The 22,132-nt window shown below is 31.8% G+C and overlaps 3 protein-coding genes across 10 annotated transcripts; 2 read left to right on the top strand and 1 right to left on the bottom strand.

Moving 5' to 3' along the window:
• LOC109351903 (transmembrane protein 184C-like) lies at nt 3,516-6,324 on the top strand. 6 transcript variants are annotated; one of them, XM_019593590.1, is made up of 6 exons: nt 3,516-3,665; nt 4,253-4,398; nt 4,720-5,019; nt 5,110-5,232; nt 5,461-5,751; nt 5,992-6,324. In XM_019593590.1, the coding sequence occupies exons 3-6, from the start codon at nt 4,771-4,773 to the stop codon at nt 6,175-6,177; spliced, it is 849 nt and encodes a 282-aa protein (XP_019449135.1). In that variant the 5' UTR covers nt 3,516-3,665; nt 4,253-4,398; nt 4,720-4,770; the 3' UTR covers nt 6,178-6,324. The 6 variants fall into 6 exon arrangements, with proteins under 6 accessions (XP_019449135.1, XP_019449134.1, XP_019449133.1 ...); XM_019593589.1 differs by having other exon boundaries at nt 3,516-3,684; XM_019593588.1 differs by lacking the exon at nt 4,253-4,398.
• LOC109351904 lies at nt 6,524-8,747 on the bottom strand. 3 transcript variants are annotated; one of them, XR_002108301.1, is made up of 4 exons: nt 8,538-8,747; nt 7,362-7,556; nt 7,100-7,228; nt 6,524-6,947 (listed from the first exon to the last, which is right to left on the bottom strand). XR_002108301.1 is itself a non-coding variant. In XM_019593594.1 (4 exons), the coding sequence occupies exons 1-3, from the start codon at nt 8,676-8,678 to the stop codon at nt 7,172-7,174; spliced, it is 393 nt and encodes a 130-aa protein (XP_019449139.1). In that variant the 5' UTR covers nt 8,679-8,747; the 3' UTR covers nt 6,524-6,947; nt 7,158-7,171. The 3 variants fall into 3 exon arrangements, 2 of the variants coding, with proteins under 2 accessions (XP_019449139.1, XP_019449138.1); XM_019593594.1 differs by having other exon boundaries at nt 7,158-7,228; XM_019593593.1 differs by having other exon boundaries at nt 7,162-7,228.
• Nucleotides 11,394-18,377, top strand: LOC109351902 (probable ADP-ribosylation factor GTPase-activating protein AGD5). The gene is made up of 11 exons (XM_019593585.1): nt 11,394-11,601; nt 12,610-12,668; nt 12,913-13,003; nt 13,822-13,876; nt 13,987-14,077; nt 14,200-14,425; nt 15,906-16,137; nt 16,293-16,471; nt 16,712-17,047; nt 17,136-17,194; nt 17,988-18,377. Exons 1-11 carry the CDS (start codon nt 11,551-11,553, stop codon nt 18,142-18,144), a joined length of 1,536 nt encoding a protein of 511 aa, XP_019449130.1. The 5' UTR covers nt 11,394-11,550; the 3' UTR covers nt 18,145-18,377.

Here is a 22,132-nt window from a genome sequence, read left to right as displayed (position 1 = left end):
ATTCACACTGCAATTACCGCAATCGCACTAACCACAACCGTAATCGCGACTGTAACCGCAATTTAAAACACTAGTTGAGACTAGTTAACGTCGTTCGACATCTGGAATTTTGACCCATCACCGGACAATAAGATATGGCCTATATAGTTGTTGATCATGTTTAGATGGTCAACCTATCTCCAGGAAAAAACGACACTGACTAGACATGGCTTAATCAACATTTGTCTTAGTCACAACCATTTTACAAGATTGAACATGCCGCCTAAATAGAACAAAACCTTACCACAAAATTGAACATGTTGTGGGAGCATCATAGACCACTCCTTGTCACACGGCACTAGCAGGCCTAGCATTTGGCTGCAATAGTCTGAACAAGGCGAGACAAGGCGACCCAAGAGTCAGAGTACAAACAAGTACAGACACAGGAGAGCCACTCAACATTATTAAAGCTTACCCGGCCACTGTGAGCAAAAACATGGCATGACGGCTCACATATATTAGAGCGTCCATTATGGAGTATATCTCAACTCAACCTCTCTATAAATAGAAGATGCTACTCATAAGGAACAACACTTACACTCTGATACTTTCACTCTACTTCTCTCTACATATTTTCACTCATACTGACTTGAGCTTCATATTATCTTTTCAAATATCCACCGAAGACGGTTGAAGACCGACTCTTGCCGGATACAACAAGAAGATCAATACTCTAAAGAACCATCTCCATAAAAATAAGGTTGTGACCTTCAAAGGACGACTTGATTCAGAATTTCAGATTGGTGCAATGATACACTACAAAAAATCATTTGTGCATAACAAGATCACTGATTCGACTACTGAATGGAGCACCAAGTGAAGCTTATTTTTGGAATTCTGGTCCAGCAGTGTGCAGGTTCTGATGTATTTTAATTGCTAGCTAGTGTTTAACTAGTTGATCACACCATCTCTTCCATTAGAAGCAAGCTTCCTGTGATCAAATTTTGATTCTATGTACTTTTTCTGATCCATTCCAGTATTCAGAAGAATTATGGAAGTTCATTATGCTAAGTATGTCAAAAAAATTGCCTGTTTTTTTTTTAGTAATTCAACCTTTGTCTATAATATGAGTCATGTTACATGATAAGAATGAGAAAAAGCAGATCATTGCCTTACGTTGAGTTAGGAGCAACATGCTCCAACCTTTGACTACCAACCATCCACTTTTTCTCATTTTCCACTTACATTGACCCCTTTCCCTCTATGACACTGCTTTTGACTCTGGTGGCTCCTTCTCTCACCCTTACCTTAAATCCCACCTCTTAAGTTTTTCTCTGGATTGAGAAGATCTCTGTGTAATTCATCCAAACCCCAACCATTGAAGAGACATCATTGGTGGTGTTCTGGCTATGAAGATGGTGGAGATGGTGATTCATTAAAGTGGATGATGTCTAATAATTTGCAAAAGAGTTTATTCAACTCCTTAGACCATTCATAAAGCATACAAAAAATGTTTCTCTTCCTCAATGTTTGAGTTACTATTTTGTAGAAATTTATAATTAGATGAAGTCTCTGTAAAATAATCTAGGAGGTGCGTAGATTTTTTATAAAAAATTAATTTGGTCACTCAAATTTTAGCTCCTAGTATTTGATTCATACAAAATTAAAAAGTTCAAAATATTCCCAAATATATTAATTTGGTCTATCGGGAAATTCAGGAGCAAACAAAGTAATATTGGCTCGAAACTATTATTCTACAATAATTTTTTTAGAAAAAACTTATATGTATACAACATACATCATGTTATATTTAGAGATAAATAAAATCATATTGTCCTAAATTTTATGTAGAAATAAATTTGTAATATGGTGTAAAAAATTTATTTATTGTATTTATGTAGATATATATGTCACCACCAACGAGAGTTAGTTCAAGTAATATATGTTTGATTTTTCTTAAGCAATATCTCGAGTTCGAGTCTAATGGATGGAAAAAATATTCACTAAAAAGGTTAGTCTCATATATTTATATATATTTTCAGTTCAAATAGAATTTACATTCAGTGTAAGATTACATGTGAGAAACAAAAAAACAAATATAGATATATCACACACAAGTCTAATAATTTTTTTATTTTTATTTTGAAAATCATGAGCTCCACGTTTCTGGAATTCGTGCCGCTATCATGTGATTGTGACTTGAATCTGTTTACACGATTACTTAAATACTATCAACTACCGGAAGTCATTTCTCCAACAACATATAGTTAATATCCTAATTTGACTAACATTTCTTAAATACATGTATCAACTATTTTTACAATTTTCATACAAAAACTTAAAAGGATTAAAAGATTTAGACTAAAATATATAAATATAGAATAAGGGGAGTTCACATAATTTAATTTCCAAGTCGCTGATTTGATAAATTTTAACAAAATGCTTTCAATGATAGAATGAGATGAGATATAATCAAATGGTAAAGAAGGAACAAGTATCACATATCTCAAAAACTTCATACTTTTATCTTCTAAAAAAATTATATTTTCATATCCCAAGTCAATCACATTACAACAAGTAATCATAAAATTTATTTTATGTTTTTTCTTAACAAATTAGCAATTTTTGATAGGATTAATACATAATAAGACACCAAATCTTGGAATAGATAATCTTCCTTTGTAAAAAAGTTAGTAATCTAAAATGCAACTAAAATTGCCAAATTTAGTACTTAGTTAACGTCATATATACAACTAAATTTGCCTGAACTTAATACTTAGATAACATCAATTACTATTTATGCATTTCTTTTGCAATTGACATAATATTTACTATCTTACTCAGATAAACATATTGCATGAGCAATGCCATTTAATATTATTTTTGTCAGCATGATTTTTATTTTATTTCTTGTTTACTAACATTCATGGAGTAAAAGTTATCTATCAGGGTAATTTTATTTAGAGTGTAATATTTATATAATAATAGTGTAAAAATTTATACACGATTACTACATCATTTATTATTTATTTGTATTATTTTTTGAAAAATTAATGGTGATTAAATAAAATTGGTAATATTGCCCGATGGTATTTCATTATATACATTCAATTAAAAGGAAGTCGGCAAAGGCAAAAATATATATTTATCCTTGTTGTTGGTCATATTGATGGAATTATAGTCATAGAAATTGTATTAAAATCCAATTTATATTCCTACCATTGTACTTTTTCGTGTACTAAATGTGTCCTAATAGTCAAAGATAAATCCCGTGTCCATTTAAATTTGGTCACAATTTTGTTCGCATTTGGTCACTATATTATATTGTTCACATTTATGTGCACCCACTAAAATATTACATACTCTTAAGAAATAAAGACGCGCAAATATGTGGACCTTTGACAGTGATTTTGTTCCCACCTCCAAATGCAATCTAGAAACCTTCAATAATGGAAGTTACATACAATTTTCCTACAAATTATTCTACATCGTGAAAACTTTATCACATATTTTATACTTTTCTTATGGTCTATAAGGATGTGTAGGATATTTTCTTATATTTATTATTAGTTCAAGGAAGTTGCATTATACATTCTCCACTTTGCTAAGTCTAGTGCTATTGAGAAGGAGGAGGCAAAGGAAAACGTTGAACCTTGGCAAAATCGTCATTACAACTTCACCCTGCTGTTAGTTTAACTTACTCAGGTTATTCAGTTTTAGTGCTATGTGATATCATAGGTTTTAAGAATTGTACACAATGCTACTTATCCATTTCATTTCTATAAATATGAACAATATATTCTTTTTCATCAGTTGAGTAATATACATGTGATTGAAGGTCAAGTTCTGTATATATTGGGTAAAATATGTTGCTGTTCTGATAATTTTGGTTCATATAACATTACATGTGTGGTCTGCAGAGAAATATTTTGTTTTCCTAGGTCATGTGTATACTCACCATTGGTATTTGTTTTGTACTTTTGGATCACAACCTAGATTTATGCCTCTATCGAGAGTTTATCACTTTTTGTTGTAATTTTGAGTTGACTGCTAAAATTCATCTTTTATTATCATGTGACTAATTTGATGGAAAGGGAGTAAGATCTGGCCATAAAAAGAATCAGTCATATAGGATAACATGTGGTGGTGTTTAATGAATCTTAAAGTAGTACTAAGGAATTTATGAGGAAAAGTGGGGAAGTAGTGAGTTTCATGTTAAAAGATGATCAAGAGATTGAGATGATAAAACTTGTTTTCGGTGATTTTGATTTAGGCTAGACAAATTTGAACATCAAATGGATCTGACAATAACAAGACCATGATGTCCTAACAAGATGTTATGGTGGAGTAGGAGAAAGAGAGAGTGAGGTCTTGAAGAGTGGTTCTGAGTTTTGAGATAAGCCTCTCCAGGGCGGACAGGTATTTGCATGTCATAAATAGTGTTCCAAATCATATCCTGGACTAATGAAAACATGTGTCAGTTAACAAAAATTAAATGTTTTCATGTCCTTGCTTCTGTTATTTCCTTTTACAATCATTTGTATTCCAACAAATTCATAATTTGTTTTTAGCATCATGGAGATTGTTTGTTTTGTTCATATTTATGTTCAAGATTTAATAGCTTATAAGCCTTTGTTAAAGTGGCTTATGTATTGAATTCGAGTCCTACATGTTGTTCTTTAAGATATTATCATCTTCAGATTAGTTCCCTTAACAATCTTCCTTGTCATCTCTATGTAGACTCTATTCAGAATTCTTCCAAGCTCAAAAGCAGAGAGAATTAAAATTAAAATGGATCCTGCACAGATAATTTTATGGGGATCAACTCTGTGCATCATGATAGCAGTTCACTTTTCTATGAAGCTACTCTCAGAACATGTTCTAAATTGGAAAAAGCCAAATGAACAAAAAGCTATAGTAATTATCATCCTTATGGCCCCATTATATGCTGTGGATTCCTATGTTGGTTTGATAAATTTTTTTGGAAGTGAAGCATTCTTTACATTTTTGGACTCAATTAAAGAGTGTTATGAGGCTCTGGTAAGATTTTCATACATAGAAATTGGAATTTCTGTAACTTTTCAATTTAGTAATCTGATATATTACAACTTACTCAGTATATGCCTACAGGTGATTGCTAAGTTCTTGGGTTTAATGTACAGTTATTTGAACATTTCCTTGAGTAAGAACATTGTGCCAGATGAGATCAAAGGAAGAGAGATTCACCATTCATTTCCAATGACTCTTTTTCAGGTGCTTCATGCTCATCAAATATGTATAATGTTCTAATTTTGGTTTTGGTGACAAGTTTACTGTAAAACAAGCAAAGGATTTCATTAGAGAAGAATGAATATATTTGTTTTAGTAAAAACATTTTGTCCAGTTTTTTTTCTTTGAATCGGTGAAATCTTCTAGAATTTTGAAGTTTAACCCTACGAGTTAGAATACATGTTTCAAGTCTTTCCTTCTCACATGTTGCAGCCTCATACTACACATCTGGACCATCATACTCTTAAGCTTCTCAAGTCGTGGACATGGCAATTTGTTGTGTTGCGCCCGGTGTGCTCCATCTTGATGATAGCCCTACAATATTTTGAAGTATATCCAGATTGGGTGAATTGGACATTCACAATCATCCTAAACCTTTCTGTGTCACTGGCACTGTATTCTCTTGTTGTTTTCTATCACGTGTTTGCTAAAGAGTTGGCACCACATAAGCCTCTTGCCAAGTTTATATGCATAAAGGGGATTGTTTTTTTCTGCTTTTGGCAGGTATTTTCCTTTGCTTTTGCCTTTACCATGATTGATCCACCATAAGTTTTTGCACCTGTAAAATATGGATAGTCCTATTCAAAGTCACATTTTCATATGAAATACTGTATTTTGGTTTGATGACTTGCAATTTAGTTTTATTAATCTATCTAAGATTATGCACACTACATTTGTCATATCTAAGATTGTTTTGTTTTACTAAACATGTATTAGTTTAACAACTAATGTTCAATTATGTAGGGAATTGTGCTTAATCTCTTGGTAAAATTTGGAATAATACGGTCTCGATTTTCCTGGCTACCCGTGGAACGTATTGAGGAAGGCTATCAAAACATTCTTGTCTGTTTTGAAATGGTTTTCTTTTCTATATATCAGAGATCTGCATACAGTGTTGCACCATACAAAGTGGATAACAAGTCAAAGTGATTATAGAACATGGACTACTGTGTTAAAATTATCAATGCATTTTCAATATCAGTATGTTTTTTGTGACTTCCCCCTGGACAATTGTATTCATGAGAATAATAGCGAAATATGTCATCAATTAAATAAGATATACTTACATTGGTGCTACTTCTAATGATCTAGAATGTTTTATATTCAACATTTGTTCTTATATGTTCGCCTTTCACTGATCTTAAGTTTCAATTACTTTTGTTGGTTTTGCCTAAACAACAACCCTTTCATTGCAACTGCAAGTCATTCATATTATAACCTCTATATTTTGTCATGTGGTATCATGGCCTCCTTAACCTTTACATTTAGAGAGTAGACATAAAATTACTGAAGGATATTCATGTGGCACTCAGATACTTATAATGCCATAATTTAACTAGAATGATATTTACTATATCCACACCTTCCATTTTCTGACATAACAAGAAGCGTGGGCCAAAAAATGCAGGCAAAGTTTGAATTTTACCATATGGGTCTTAATCCAGCTTCCTTGTTTGGCCATGATGTGCGTGCAGCTTATTTTGAGTATTAAATCAATTGGAGATTTGGAAAGTAGCTGATAATTTGAAATTACTAATATTATCATAATTTTGGAAGGTAAAAAATCAATATTGTCAAACGCTAGGTGAAAAATACTGCATTGCCAAAGGCCAATATGTACAAACAGTAAACAAGCTTTTTCTTCAAGTTTTGGCCTTCAAGATCTGCCACTACCACAACGTGGTTACCAACTCTTTAACCTGTGTGTAAGAAGGAAACAAGAAAAGATAGCAGGATCAGATGGTACTATAAAAAGGCATAAAAAAATAACATAATACATAAAAATGTTCAATTGTGAAAGTTTAGGGGAACAATATCTCAGGATTCTAAGCTAAATAACATGCACATAGACCTCATCAGCACAATCACATTGCAGATAGTTATAAACCTAATATTGATTCTCCAACAACATACCATCACCAGTTCATAAAGACAGCCCAGCTAAAAGCAATTCCAACTCATTCTCCTGTGATTCAGTTCTCTGGCATAATAAAAGTAGAACACGATTAATCACTTATTAGAAGCGAATATAGTATGAAACCGTAATAAATGACACAAAGATGTATGACAAAACTACCTAAAGTTGGTAAAAAAAAGTACCTACATTTGCATACCTGACTTAACATAAGTTGCAAAGTTTTATTAAGAACCCTCATACGGTGAACAGTATATGTACTGTTTCGAGGCAAACGTCTCATTCTCTTCATTTCTTCATGAACTGCAGCCTGTTTTTTCTCAAACCGTGACTGTTGTTCGGGCTGGCAAATAGCTCCAGTAGTCTCAATCACTTCATCAGGGGAACTGCTAACCTTAACATGATCAAGCGGATGTCGAACATATACACACACAAAAATCAGACATCATAACTAAACCAGACAAACATAAATAAAAGAAAGACTCCAAGGGACATGCAATAATTCTACTACTCCAACCTTAGTCAATTACACGCACCAACATAAGTTGTTTTCCGGAAATATTCCACAAATTTTTCAACAACACTATTTTGACGTTAAGATGTTAATTAATTAGTCTTGAGATCTAAAAGGTTGAGACGAGGCCTAATTAACAAGAATTGTTGTAGAAACCAACTATTACCAATGCCTATTTGCAAACCATTGGTTGCACTACACATGATTAAAGCGATACAATACCAACAGACTGTAAGGACTCAATGCGACAAAAATATTTTAATTTTCCAGCTGAATTCAATTGTCATATCACCAATCCAAATGTAATGTAGTAATTATATACAACTAAATAAGATCCAATTCTAGACAGAAGCTTGTATTCATTTAACTTTTTTATCTACTTATCTTTTTTATTAACTATCAATTTGAAAACTTCACTAAGATTTATCAGCTAAATTTCATATCTAAAATGGCGCTAAGTAATTCAAAGATAGTGTACAACACAGTTTTAGTGAACGAAAGAATGAAATGCTCTTTTATCCCCCTCTCATTATGATTCATCTATCAATCCCTTTATATTATTATTATTACCAACTAAAAATACGAAAATTACATAAATTTCCCCCAGAACTAATACCCAGGAAGTAATATAACCCCGTAAAAGTGGAACTGGAAGTGAAAACAGAAAAGGAACAGAGTGAACAAATGAACATATCCAATTTTGGATGAAGATTTTTCGAAAAACTGGACAAAGTATAAGAATTGTGCTTTTTTCTATTATTCTAATTCTACATCTTAACAATTAATTTAAGAAAAAATATGTATAGAAAAACAGTGGAAACGGAACCCTAACATAGGAATAAAAGAAAGAAGAGAAGTTACATTAAGAGATAGAGCGTCAAGGAATGTGTTAGTTTTACGTGGCTGAAATTTGAAGGTCCCCGTCGTATGAGAAATACTCTTTTCATTCAAATCAGAGGGTTTGCGGGAAGAAGATGAAGGAGTTTTCTTCAGTGGCTTCATCGTGTAATGCCGGAAACTAAAATAAAAGAAATAGTGAATACTAACTGTTATTTATAAACTTGCGTGTGTAACGGATTTAAACTAAAAAAATCAAATACTCAGATATCATAAAAATAGGTAGTTTTTTTTTCTTGGTACAATGGAATAAATAAATAAAACAAGAAAAGCCTAAGAGAAAGATTGTCTTGAACCATATATATCTAAAAATCTTGAGGGACAGTGCTCCAAATCCTAAGTCTATTCAAAAAGTGTGAGTCAAACCTTGCTATAAAGTCAGTCACTTGATTAGTCTTACGGACAACAAAATCAATCTTTACTATCCAAACCCAAAATCAATCTTTATTATCCAAACCCGAGATAACCATGACTGGATGACCAAAACAACCTTCAATATTTGTTGATGACGAATATGAATACCTATGGACAGAAGTTGGACCACCTCTAGACAATCACTTTCCACACAAACTTTTTTAAAACTCATTTGCCAAGCAAGTTTCATACCATAATCCATAACCAAAAGCTCTACTAAAATAGCTTATCCAACACCTAAGTTAGCTGAAAAATCTTCAAGAATTACTTTGACTCGTATATAGAAAAATCTTCCAATAAATCATTTTAAATCTTCCAAAATTTGCTAACAAAACAATATATAGAAAAATTGTTACATTTGAGGAGTGATATAAAACCGTACCGTGTCGACCAGTTCGATCAGAAAACCGACAAATCGAATCCCTAACCAGTATGGTAGGATGTTGAACCGGCCAAATATCAAAATCGGTTAAAAACTGGTCAAAATTGGTGAACTGGTCGGAATTTGACTAAACCGGTCAATTTAACATCTTTTTCTTAAAAAGAAAAACTTAAGAACTATTACACGCTGAACCATCTTTCTAATCCTTCTTCAACACTTCAAGGCATATGCTTCCAAGACATACGTAGATTACACATTTTGGTTCATAATATTGGTGTGTAATCTTAGTGACATTTGTGTTAAGTGTTAAACCTTCAAATTTGATGCAAAAATGGAACATCGATACGAGATAACTTTGACTATTTAGTGTTAAGTGTTAAACCTTCAAATTTATTTGTTTTGTAAGGTGAGTTATGAACTTGTGTCATTTATTTATATTTTGTGTTTGTTAAGTGATACTTTTGGATTGACATATGTTTTGCAATTTAGAATTTGAATTTGTTAAAGACTTAAAGTTGCTTGTTTATGTGAATTTTGAGTATATTATAAATATGGATTATAAATTTGAGTATCTACCTATTTGAACTTTTTTTGTTATAGGTTTATATACATATATATAAATATAAGTAGATATGTCTGATTTAACCGACATGCTGTATAATTACTGAACCATTGTATCACTATACAAGTACTCTAACTGGTTTAATAACAAGTATGGTTTTAACAACAATACATTTGAGAGTTCTATACCAATAAATAAAGAGTAAATTATTTTGCATTCTTCAATTGAAATTATATAAATTATCTTTGTCTTTTCAACACTATACAAACTTTCCTAATTTATACATGTATACATTACAATGATTTTCATGATATAATTCTAAAACAAAAAAAATTATAAATATAATTAATTTAAACAAAATACAGTATATTATAGAGACAGTTGCAAATAGTATATGAGTTAATACATTGTTTTTGTTTCATTACAATATATTATAAGTGTGACTTAAACAATATATTCTTATAATATTGTTGCATTTGGTAACAACCCAAAAATAATAAAAATGTATTGATTAGTATACTATTTGAATTTATCTCTACAATATATCCTTAATTACAATTGCCAATCTTTTATTTAAAAAATCACATTTATTTATTATTAAGGGATAATTATTGTAATGTATGAATATTTAATTTTTATTTTCATCTCACCCGCATTTTTGTTTTTTAATATTAAATATTTAATTTTTATGTATTTTATTTAAGAGAGAATCATATCACATTTTTATATTAGGTGTACATGATATTATATTTTTGTGATAAAAGAAATATGAAAATGAATTGTAATTCTCTTGAAAAACTAAATTGATATTAAGTAATAATAACTAATTAGAAGGACAAATTATGCAATAAGAAATTACACCATATTAAGTAATTATAAGATGTTTTGGCTTTATATATAGTATAAATATAGATATAGAAGTATAAAAATATAGATATATTATAACATAAATACATTCAATAACAAACATTCTAATTTTCTAAAATAAAGTATTTATACGAATTGAATATTTAATAAACATATTTAATATCATAAATTAAGAGTTTCTAGCAACATACTAGTTTAAGAAGAAAGGTAAAAAAAATAGTTCACAAAATGTAAAGAGAGAAACTAAGAGTGAACACTAATTTTAAAAGACGAGGGATTCACTTATTCAAATAGTAAGTTATATCATAGTCATCAATTTTAGAAAAATCTAATAATTTCAATTAGTAAGTTGATTTAAAGCATTAAAAGTCTATAAAATTAATAATTATGATGAATGATAAACTTAAAAAACTCACTTTTTGAAGTAAGTGTATCCTCACTTATTTTAAAATAATAAATAGAGAATAATTTTGTTTGATATTTTGAAATGAAATAGAAAAATATCTTTAATTTATAATTATGTGAAAATGGAGATTCAATATCACCGTTAATTTATATTTATTTATTTTCCAACAAAAATCCATAAAAGTGAAGGAGGAAGGAAAGGATTTGCGATCTCTTTCTTCATCGCATTCTTCATTTCTTATTGTTCTATCAGAAAGAGAGAGTGAGAGAGAAAGTGCTTAAAAGATCAAATTGACCCCGTGAATCTTCTTCATCCTCTCTCTCGCTCCCTCCCTTATTCATTCACCATGAACCACAAGGCCAACGTTTCTAAAGAGCTCAACGCCAAGCACAAAAAGGTTCATTTTCCTTTTTTATTCTCTCTCCATTATTATAACATGATTTCTTTCATATCAATCCTTAATTGTTCAATTCGATTTAATCATTCGCCTATTCGCATAATCGATTAATTCGCATTTGCATTGAATAGCTAGCTGTTAGATATGTTTTCCTCTTAATCATTAGTTGCCTGTAATGGTTTTCTCAGAGTTTGATCTGCTTGAGTGCTTGTTATACAATATTTGTTTACTGATTGATTTTTTTGTGCTTCATTATTTTTTAGATTAAATCATTTAGTCATATGTTAATGTATTTGGCAATTGCTAGTTCCGATACTTTTTTCTTATTTATAGTTAATTTTCCATTTTTTTAGTTGGTCTGAGATCATTTACATGTTTTATAAAAGAAATACTATGGGGCCATTAGAAGCATTTTTTATTGGGATTACTCGAAATCTGTCACCTAAATTCGTTTTCTTCAAATTTTATAATTTTGTGTGTATTTGTCATATTCTTATTTTGTGGAGAATGTTTCATCAACTGGTTGCGGTTAGGAAAAGAGTCAGATATACTATGTGGAGTGGGAATGTTATTTGATTTTTAACACAAAAAGTACCAACAGTGGCCCAACATAGTTAGTAGATAGTTGGCCCCTTGAGCATGATATCAGGGGTTCGATCCTTGTCGTGTGTGAAAATAGCCTATCAGTGGAAGTTCCTGGTTCTAGTTATTTTGAGCTGAAAAGGCCAAAACTTCATTCACATCTCAAATGTTTATAATTTCAGATAGTTGGTTTGTTTTTTTTCCTTTTTTGGATCTCAGTCAATTTACATTCGTTTGGAAGGAGCTTTCTGGCATGACCTATGAGGAGCTAACTGCTTAAAGTGGTGTATATATTTGAGATCCTTTATATTTCAGCATATGAACTTTAATTTGAATAGTTTTTTTTATTTTTGAGTGTGGTTGAATTTGAAACTTTCCCTTTTCTCTTTCGATTAAATCTTCTCTTCCTTCACTTTAAACCTGCAGATATTGGAAGGACTTCTAAAATTACCAGAGAATAAGGAATGTGCTGACTGCAAAACTAAGTATGTACTTGGATGGGTCTAAATGTCTGATCTCTATCTCATATCTATATAGGAAACTAAGCAAAGAGATAGTAAACGGTCAATAAAATCAGATTTTTTTGATGAGGCACTTTCAGAATTTTTTTCCTCGTTTTTTGGTATGAATGAAAAATTATAATAATAAAGCTCAACCACCTTACAATTTTTTCCTTGTTTTTTTTAATCACAGTTTTCACTCAATTTCCTTTGAAAATTTTATTTGCAGAGGTCCAAGATGGGCTAGTGTCAATCTTGGCATCTTTATTTGCATGCAATGCTCAGGAATACATCGAAGTCTTGGGGTACACATATCAAAGGTTGGTCTGTTGTGTCTGTTTAACTTTTACACCTCAGAAGTAGAAGTGGTTAAGATCTGTTGGTTTCTCACTTTCTCTTACGAAGCTGATGCTTAAAAAGGTTTTAGTTTGATCTATGACTATCAGAAAAGAAATCATGACAGGGGATTAGGGAAATTAGGTATTATGATCGAGTCACATGGAAATAGATCTTTGTGGATTCAATTTACATTGAGCGATGAGAATGCTGGTGTTGTCTGCATTTTAGATATGTTACAGTTGCACTATATGTATGCGGATGATTGACGTAATAGTCTAGACTATAAAATTTGTTTTGAGAGACAAACATTATCATTATTTTTATGTTCATTATACACTCTTGCTAGCTAACTAACAGAAGGTTTCTAAATGGGTAACTGAAATACGAGTATCATCGATATTTAAAAGTCTATTGAAAAATTTTATGAATCAAAAAGTTACCTCCCTGGCACTCTTTTCAGAGGTACAGTAAACAATTATAACACTCTAACCTCAAATTTAAAAATGAACACTCTGCCGCTGTGCTACTTATAAACAATCAAGCCTTAACCCACTAGGCAGCACATTGTTATAATTCATAAAAAAAATTCAATATGACTTTTTTCCTTTTCAATTTAATGTCAAACATTGTTACTGACTCAATTTGACGTGGGGATAATTTATACATGGCTCTACGTCCTAAATATCCCATTTTTACATTCTAACCACTAAATATTTATATTAAGTAAAGTCTGGTTCTGAATTTCAATTCACCGGCACATTTTCTTATATTATATGTTGACTTAATTGCTTTTCTTCAGGTTCGTTCTGCAACTTTGGACACTTGGCTCCCAGAGCAGGTTGCATTCATTCAATGTAAGAGAATCTGAATGGCCATGACCAAATGTTTATTTTCTGTTTTGTTGGTTTGTGTTAGTTTTAAAGCCTGCTCATTATATTTGAATTTCTTTTTTGGTCCTATGTAGCGATGGGAAATGAGAAAGCAAATAGTTACTGGGAAGCAGAATTACCTCCACGTTATGATAGAGTTGGAATTGAAAATTTCATTCGTGCAAAGTATGTCTGCTTTTAAAAACCCTGAATCATTTTTATCGCTGTACATAAAGTGTATGTTTCTTATTTTGTAAACCTGGTGAAGATGATATTCCTCTGCTTCCAATTACTTCATATATTTAAAGGTATGAAGAAAAGAGGTGGGTTGCAAGGGATGGGAGACCAGCATCGCCTTCTAGATTGCAAGAAGAAAAATCTTCATCACATTGGCAGAGGCCTGTGGAAAGAGTTGGGAACGGTTATGGAATTACATCTGAGAATAATTTTGAGGAAAGGAAGAAAATCCAACCATCAAATGCAATTCCTGCTATAAGAATTAGTGTTCCTGCTCCTCCCAAAGGACCCGGGCAGGTAATCTTCTTTTTTTGTTAGTTTTTATATGCAAACTTCTCTCTTTTTCCTATTCTTATGTTGTATTATATGTTGCATTGTTGTTCTGAACTCTATTCTTCAGCAATCAGTTCCATGAGTTACTAGTGCTTTTTTAGTAAATGTAAGAAGGGAAAATACATTAAATAAATCCCTCAGTGCTCAGTGTAGTTTAGGCATTCACCCTCTCTTTTGTTTTTAAACATAAGTGCCATAATAGGTATTTTGCATTCATCCTGATTTTCTTATTTTGGATATTTAAGGCTATACTAAAGAATATTGATTAGGTTAGTGGGTGGGTAATACTTTTGTGATGATGATAACAAAAATGAATACAAGCCGCCGTTGTGGAAATTTTTAAAATTGAGGGGGCTTAATTGCCAAAATTGAATGTTGAGGGGTTTTATGCACTTTTCTTAATGATAAGTTTCATGTGATAACCCACGAAGTAATAAAAAATAAAACAAGTTTTTCAAGAGGGGAGGTGTTCCAACAATAATAATTGCGAAGTAAAACAATGAAAAATTATAGTACCTCCTTTCATGTTTCTCTACCCCATTGAAGAAAAAACACCTCCGGAGAAAAGTAATGGTTGTGTTGATTTTAATGACATTTATTGTGTTTTTTCCTAATATACCATTTCTCTATTTGTGGTCATGAATTTTTTCCACTACTTGAATCAAGAAAGTATTAACAACAACAATCAAGTCTTAGTCCCATTAGGAATCAAGAAAGTATTAAATAAGTTTAAAATGGAAAATAACAAAAAATGCACTCGTGAACTTCTAAACGAGAGAAATAAAGAGGAACAAAAGAATTCTTCAAAATGGACAGATTAATAGGAATGAACATAGCAGTTTTTATCTAAAAAATGGAACAATATGGTGTGACAAGAGTAAGTGCGTAACTGACACTCATTGAAGCACAAGCTTAATCTTGCCATGTTAGTTTATTCACTTATTTTTGTTGGTTTCTCACATATGTCTGAAATGCTGACTACAGATGTGTCAATATATATTAATCTTTAGCTTACAACATAAGCCAAGTAATTGAGCTTGTAATGCAAACTGTAAGTCTTTCCTCCAGTGTCTCGTGTTTCTTATCTAACAGATAAGCCCACACATTTTGAGACTACAGTCCAAGTTATACAACATTGAAATCCCTTATGGGGATAATTTATGTTTTGGTGTACATATTGATAGTGATGGATGTTTGGAAAATATTATCGGTTTGAGAAATGTTAGTTTTTCCATTTTTTAGATAAAATATTTTAGCTTAGCATGTATTTTCAATAGCTTAGATGATAAGTTATGATGCTAAGAGCAAGTAACATGGATAGTTCTAGCTTTTGCTTTTATCCTCTTTTTTGTAACAAGGCAATTTGATTTCCCTTGTTACTTGAATTTGAAAGTATTATTGTTTATAATTTATATTCATATGAAAACAATTAATTTCTGAACAGGTAACACCTGTGACAAAACCTCAGCATATTGAGAAGGTGGAACCCATGGCAGCACAGCAGCAAGCTGAAACTTCGAATCAGGCTACTGGATCATATAAAAATACCCCTCCAAGAGTTGACTTTGCTACAGACCTTTTTGACATGTTGTCTGTGGATGGTCCAAGTGAAAAGGAAAGGGGTTCAGAGGCAGCTGGTGCTACTGATGATGATAATAACTGGGCAGGATTTCAGTGTATGTTTTAGGTGTCCTTTTTTATTTTTAATAATTAATAATAATGATAAAATAGAAGAAAAGAGGTGTTGCCATACATTCTTTTGGAAGATTTGAAGATGCTTATTGTAATTAGCCTGTATTTGACTGTTATAATTTTGTCATAATTGTTTCAGCTGCTGCCGAGGCATCAACAGCTGAGAAGATGGATACCCCGAGTGCAGTTGAGAGTACACCGCAGCCTACTTCCCTAATTGAGGATCTATTTAAAGATTCACCTTCAGTGACGCCAAGCTTGGCTCCAGAAAAACCACAGAAAGATATAAAAAATGATATCATGAGCCTCTTTGAGAAGGTATGTGCCACTGCCAATGCCTCAATGGGTTTGTTAAAGATGTAGAGTTTCTTCTTTGACTATTGAATGTATAGATTCTGGGTTGTTATTTGAGCATCCCTTTTTGTCTTATATATGAGTTATTATTATCCAAGACATTCAGTGAGTTTAGTTATTACTCTTATCCTCAGATGGTTGTTTTGTTTTGCTATGTGTATGTGAATATGATTTTACCTGACCCAGTAAAATGAATATCTGCAGACCAATGTGGTGTCTCCATTTGCTATGCATCAGCAGCAGCTGGCCATGCTAGCACAGCAACAGTCTCTTCTAATGGCTGCCGCTACTAAATCTGCTGGTGGGGATCCCAAATATCCCGCTAGTGTACAACATCAACAGCAGCTGGCCATGCTGGCACAACAACAGTCTCTTCTAATGGCTGCCGCTACTAAATCTGCTGCGGTGGATCCCAAGTATCCTGCAAGCGTACAACAACCTGGATTCAACATTCCTGTTCAAAGTTGGCCAGCTGCCGGCTACCCAGTTCCTGGAGTAATGCCGATGGGTGGTCAGGGAGACTTGCAGAAACTCATGCAGGTAATAATTCATGCGCGCCATTTGTTAATTGATTAATGTTTTCTTCTTATCTATCTGACATTTTATTTCTCTTCCTCTTCTGGGTTAGACTATGAACACGACTGCAGCGCATCCAGCAGGCGGCTCAGTTCAATATCCACCATCTAGGTACATAACTAGTCTATGTACTTGATAGTTAAAGCCAATTTAATTGCAGGGTGCATAACTAATGGGATTTGACTGCCATGTTGACTGATTCTGGTGCATGGAATTCTGAGTAATATTAGGTTGATATTGGTGCCATTCATAATGACTTAATGAGCCATGGTTCTTCTACAAACCAAAAACAATGAGTTGCTTGTAGACTGTTGTGCAAAACGGCTATTTTGGGGGTTTTGTTTCCTACCATTATGATTTTGGAAAATTGGTCCGCTGTTCATAAAAAGTTACTGTACCCTATCATATTAATCAACTGCAAGTTTTGCTACCCTGTGTGCCACTTTGAATTTGATTGAATGCAAAGCATCAGATCTTGAAATGTATGTCAATGGGTGGAGAGCCGAAGGCCTTATGAACCCCACATTATTAATCCTATACTTCCATTGTGGGACTCGAGTCGTAATTAGATCCTAACATTTTCTAATTATATTTCTTGTGAAAAATTAGTATGTCAATGTGGACATTCTTTTGTTTCAAACATTTCCTACAGATTTACCAGGATTATAGGTTAGGTAAGATATGGCATTGTTGGCTGGAGACTATGTTACAAATATGACATTAATCTACAAACCTTGCAACATTTATCTTATAGTATTCACTTCAGTTAAGCCATTTATATTTGCACATTGTTTATACATTTTCTGCAATGCATTCTTTTTAAGCGAAGATGTAAGCATGTACTTTCTCTATTGATTTATTTATCCTTCACTTTTGTAGTTAACCAAGTTGTCACTTTTTGCAGTTTCTATCCTCTGGGCCAAGTTGCTCCAGTTAACGGGACAATTACAACGGGAGTGAGTAAACCTCAATCTGCAGCTTCAGCATCATCAACCACTTCACAGACAGGGAAGGATTATGATTTTTCCTCCTTAACACAAGGAATGTTTGCGAAACAATGATTGCTTTTTTTTAACATAGCTGGCTGTCATATAATACCATAGAAGACTAGTTAAAACTACAGTAAGGTGCACCTTCTTTTTCCCTCATGACCTTTCCTTGGGTTGTAAGCCACTAATAGAGCTATTGAGCTAGTTTAGTGTCTTCCTCCTTTCAAGGATCACTTCATTTGAATCCATATTTGATACGCGATTTAAAAATAAGTTAATGATATTAATTGGTTGTTTCTTTTGCATGTAGGCTCCTGTACAAGGTCACCCTTTTGTTTAAAGTATATCTTCTTTCCACAAATGTTTTATAAAACATAGAAGTTATATTATCTTGGGTAAATAATTTATTTTATTCCAATGATTTTTCTAATTATTACCTTTAAGGAGCTCAAAAGGGCAAGTTTTTTTTTAATGAAAGGTGGTGTACTTAATAGATTGAGAGGTTGAATTTTTAATTTTCCAATAAATATTCCAATTTGTAGGTTTATGTAACCATTGCCCTTTAGAAAAACGTGTTTTCCAATTGAGTTGCTCATACTCAAACTCATCTGATTTTACAATTTACCCAAAAAAGAATAAATATGTTGGAGTAAGTTTTTCGTTGGCTGCACACAAGTGAATTTAAAACTCGTTGGAAAACAAGTTTACTTTATGGGTGACCAAGTAGAAAGTTAGTTTGAGAGAAGATTATAATTGGAACTTCGAACACTGAACCGATGGAGTTCAATTCTGCCGATTGTGTATCTCTTAGGATGGGTTTTCTTTTAATTTCGCATGCTCCATTTCTTCTTTAAAATGATGGTTACGGGTTGATCTTGTAACGAAATTTTTTAAAATTATTATTTTGAGTTATTTGAATAATAACTGACCAGTGCTTTCTTAAACTATCAGATTTGAAGTTCGAGTGCAAAATACATCCTTTGTTAACTTGGTTAAGTAAATAAACTACGTTGAGTATGTGGACTTAAGTCCCACGAATGCACTCCTTTTTCTGTGTAAACAGCATTAAGAAGAGAATGAAAGAGATAATGTATAATAAAATAAAAAATAGTTATTTCCAAGAATAGAAAATGAGTGGAATGAAAATAGAAGGAAAAGGATAACCAAGACCCATGAAAATGGCCTCCTTGTTGAATGCCAGCCTGCATTACAACCACAAAGCCGAATGGCCTCTTTTTTCTAAGCTCATTTTCTTTCCTCTCAATTTCTGCCCTTCTAATTTCTAAATCCCGTATTATATCAAGTAAAATTTCTTCTTAATATTACAATCCGACTTCTTAATATTACAATCCGAATGGTCAACCCCAACTACTGAGATTAAAACTTGGTTGTTGTTGTAATATTACAATACTAATCAATTCAATCATATTGTAGAACAAATTGTCCAATACTTAGACTTAAGTTTCTCTCCATACTAGACATGCGAGAAACTTGCAATGGTTTCTCTACATTGTATCATGTTGCAGGGAATAGGTATATAAAGATGAGTACATGACAATAGTTTCTCTACATTGCCCAACATATAACAGCTGGCAGCCTCCAATATCTAATAGAAATATAAACATGCGCATTCATTTGCCTGCAGTTGCATCTAGTAAATAGTATAAGGAAAATCAAGTCAATTATAATCACAGAAGATTAGATGATAATTTCACCTAACATCAACTTTTTTGGTACTTAAAGTTTGAACATATCCTTATCTAGAACTCAGTCACGCTCACATATTGCAGTCAAATGCTCATCAATCTCCTCCTTGGATAAATTTCTAAATTCTGGTCTCTCCTTTGGACCACTCTTACCTAGAAAATGGAAAGTACAATTATTGGTATATTCAGTGGAAAGAATTATTTGTTGGATCACAATTGTCATAGAAAAATTTAGTCATCCTTACCATAGAAATTTAGAAGAAAAATGTTATAACACTTTGATCAATGTGACAAGCAACTGAAATAAGATGTCATACTCGTGGAAGAGAAACATCTTAATCCTTATTTATAAGATCAAATGTGACATAGAATTATACAAACTATAGAGAGATTAAAATCATAACTCATACTATGAAGGTATGAGAGAGGATGATTAAGCGAAGGTTGAGACAATAGATAAATATCATTGGAAATCAATTTGGTTTTATGTCGGGAAGGTCGACCATAAAGGCTATATACTTACTAGATGATTGATAAAAAGATATTGAATGAACCAAAAAGACTTGCATGTGGTCTTTTATTTATTTAGAGAATACATATTAAGGTGCCTATAGAGGTTTTATGAAGCTCTAGAAAATAAAATTGTTCACATTGCCTATATTCAAGAAATCAAGAATATAATGATACGGATGATGAGGTCAAGACTATTGTGTGAAAATACAATATAAGAAAGATTTTCCTACTACCATAGGACTGCATGAGATTAACATTGAACATATATTTTTTTTTAAAACGTGAAGCTTCGGGCTCACAAGCGAGCCCACTCAATATAGTGAGAAAACAAAAAATCAAGGGAAGAAGTACAATGTTGATTGAATGATCATTCAATTAAATTGATTCATGTTGGTTGGATAATGAGTTTAATATTTAAAATTCAGGGGATGAAGTACAATGTTGGTTGAATGATCATTCAATAAATTGATTCATATTGTTTGGATAGTGAGTTTAATAGTTGTACGTTTTGAAACTAGAAATGATAATTGATTTTTAATTACAAATCAATGACCCAAGCCAAAAAAAAACCATATTTGAATTTGGTTTAAAATGGTTAAAAAAAGTTTTAAAGCGTAAATCAATAAAATATAATTAATTTAAATTTTATTTGACCTTGAACCTAAATCAAACGAGAGAGTAGAGCAATTACATTTAGATCTTACTAGCAAAATATCCCATCTGTATCACACAATTCCATATTTGAAATATTTTGTGCTCCATAGACAGATTTGGATCTTACTAGCAAAGGTATCCAATATGTATCACACAATTCCATATTTAAAATATTCTGTCTTCCATAGACGAGAGTGTAATTTAAGTTACCCACCAATTATTTATATTATAATTGAAAGTTTAAAGTATAAAATGTAGAGTTAACATTGAAAGAGTTAAAGTTTTGACACATAATATAACATCAAATTTTAAGATAAATTTTATATTTTGCGTTTCTTAAACATTGGGATAATCGTGAGCAGAATTCACATATTTAATTAATATCAAGAAATAAGGGTTATTTTTCTGTATAAAATTATATATATTTTGTGGCTGTCTATTACTCAGGAAATGCATAACTACAAGCAAGTAACTCAACTTTAATTGGTCCAAAAAGAACTGGCAGCTCTCATTCTTCTCAGATTTAAACACTATATTACTAGGAATTATTCATTCCTAGACCATTCAGAAAATTCATCTTTGTCATTTGACCAATGATTGAAGGCATGGCAGCACAAAACAATTATTTGTATTTTTATTTTCGTAATAAATCAATAATAAAAATAAAATAATAAAAGAGGGTATGTAAATGGGGCTTCGACCATCTCTAATACTAGAGGGTCTAGTACTGAAATCTGTGACCCAGATTTATTTCATCATTTATAATAATTTTGGTCCAAAAATGTTTTAAAATCTACACCATCAATTTTTTCTAAAATTCACATGTCTTAATCTTATTAAATATTGGACCATCCAACAATGGAGAGTATCCATTCTATGTAAATGAGGGTGAGACGTAGAAGGGAGTCAGTCAGGTTGTTCTATTCCCTCGGTTTCAGTAGATTTTAAGCATCAACAATTATGATATTGATGCATTAAATCATACTCCATTTATTTTATCACTTTCAATAGGCAAACAATATAAATTTAGATCTTCTATATGATTCTCTTATATCCAACCCAATATCATAAATAAGAATTTGAAAAGTATGTATTAAATAATACTAAATTGATTTTAAATTTAGCAATATTAACATGACAATACTTAATCTGACACGATTTCTATTCATTTGTATAATGTCACGTTA

This window comes from Lupinus angustifolius, chromosome LG07, assembly GCF_001865875.1.
Source record: "Lupinus angustifolius cultivar Tanjil chromosome LG07, LupAngTanjil_v1.0, whole genome shotgun sequence".
Taxonomy (NCBI): domain Eukaryota; kingdom Viridiplantae; phylum Streptophyta; class Magnoliopsida; order Fabales; family Fabaceae; genus Lupinus; species Lupinus angustifolius.
The sequence above is the reverse complement of the archived record's forward strand: the minus strand, read 5'-3'. Positions and strand labels throughout refer to the sequence as shown.

What these genes read in the sequence shown, in the direction of transcription:
- LOC109351902 (XM_019593585.1), top strand. Translation starts at nt 11,551, where the DNA reads ATGAACCACAAGGCCAACGTTTCTAAAGAGCTCAACGCCAAGCACAAA. An exon ending in CTCCCAAAGGACCCGGGCAG is followed by an intron (nt 14,426 to 15,905) that starts GTAATCTTCTTT and finishes ATTTCTGAACAG; the next exon opens with GTAACACCTGTGACAAAACC. An exon ending in GTTCAATATCCACCATCTAG is followed by an intron (nt 17,195 to 17,987) that starts GTACATAACTAG and finishes CACTTTTTGCAG; the next exon opens with TTTCTATCCTCTGGGCCAAG.
- LOC109351903 (XM_019593588.1), top strand. Translation starts at nt 4,771, where the DNA reads ATGGATCCTGCACAGATAATTTTATGGGGATCAACTCTGTGCATCATG. An exon ending in TTCCAATGACTCTTTTTCAG is followed by an intron (nt 5,233 to 5,460) that starts GTGCTTCATGCT and finishes CACATGTTGCAG; the next exon opens with CCTCATACTACACATCTGGA. An exon ending in TTTTTTTCTGCTTTTGGCAG is followed by an intron (nt 5,752 to 5,991) that starts GTATTTTCCTTT and finishes TCAATTATGTAG; the next exon opens with GGAATTGTGCTTAATCTCTT.
- LOC109351904 (XM_019593594.1), bottom strand. Translation starts at nt 8,678, where the DNA reads ATGAAGCCACTGAAGAAAACTCCTTCATCTTCTTCCCGCAAACCCTCT. An exon ending in TTGACGCTCTATCTCTTAAT is followed by an intron (nt 7,557 to 8,537) that starts GTAACTTCTCTT and finishes GATCATGTTAAG; the next exon opens with GTTAGCAGTTCCCCTGATGA. An exon ending in TGCAACTTATGTTAAGTCAG is followed by an intron (nt 7,229 to 7,361) that starts GTATGCAAATGT and finishes TTATTATGCCAG; the next exon opens with AGAACTGAATCACAGGAGAA.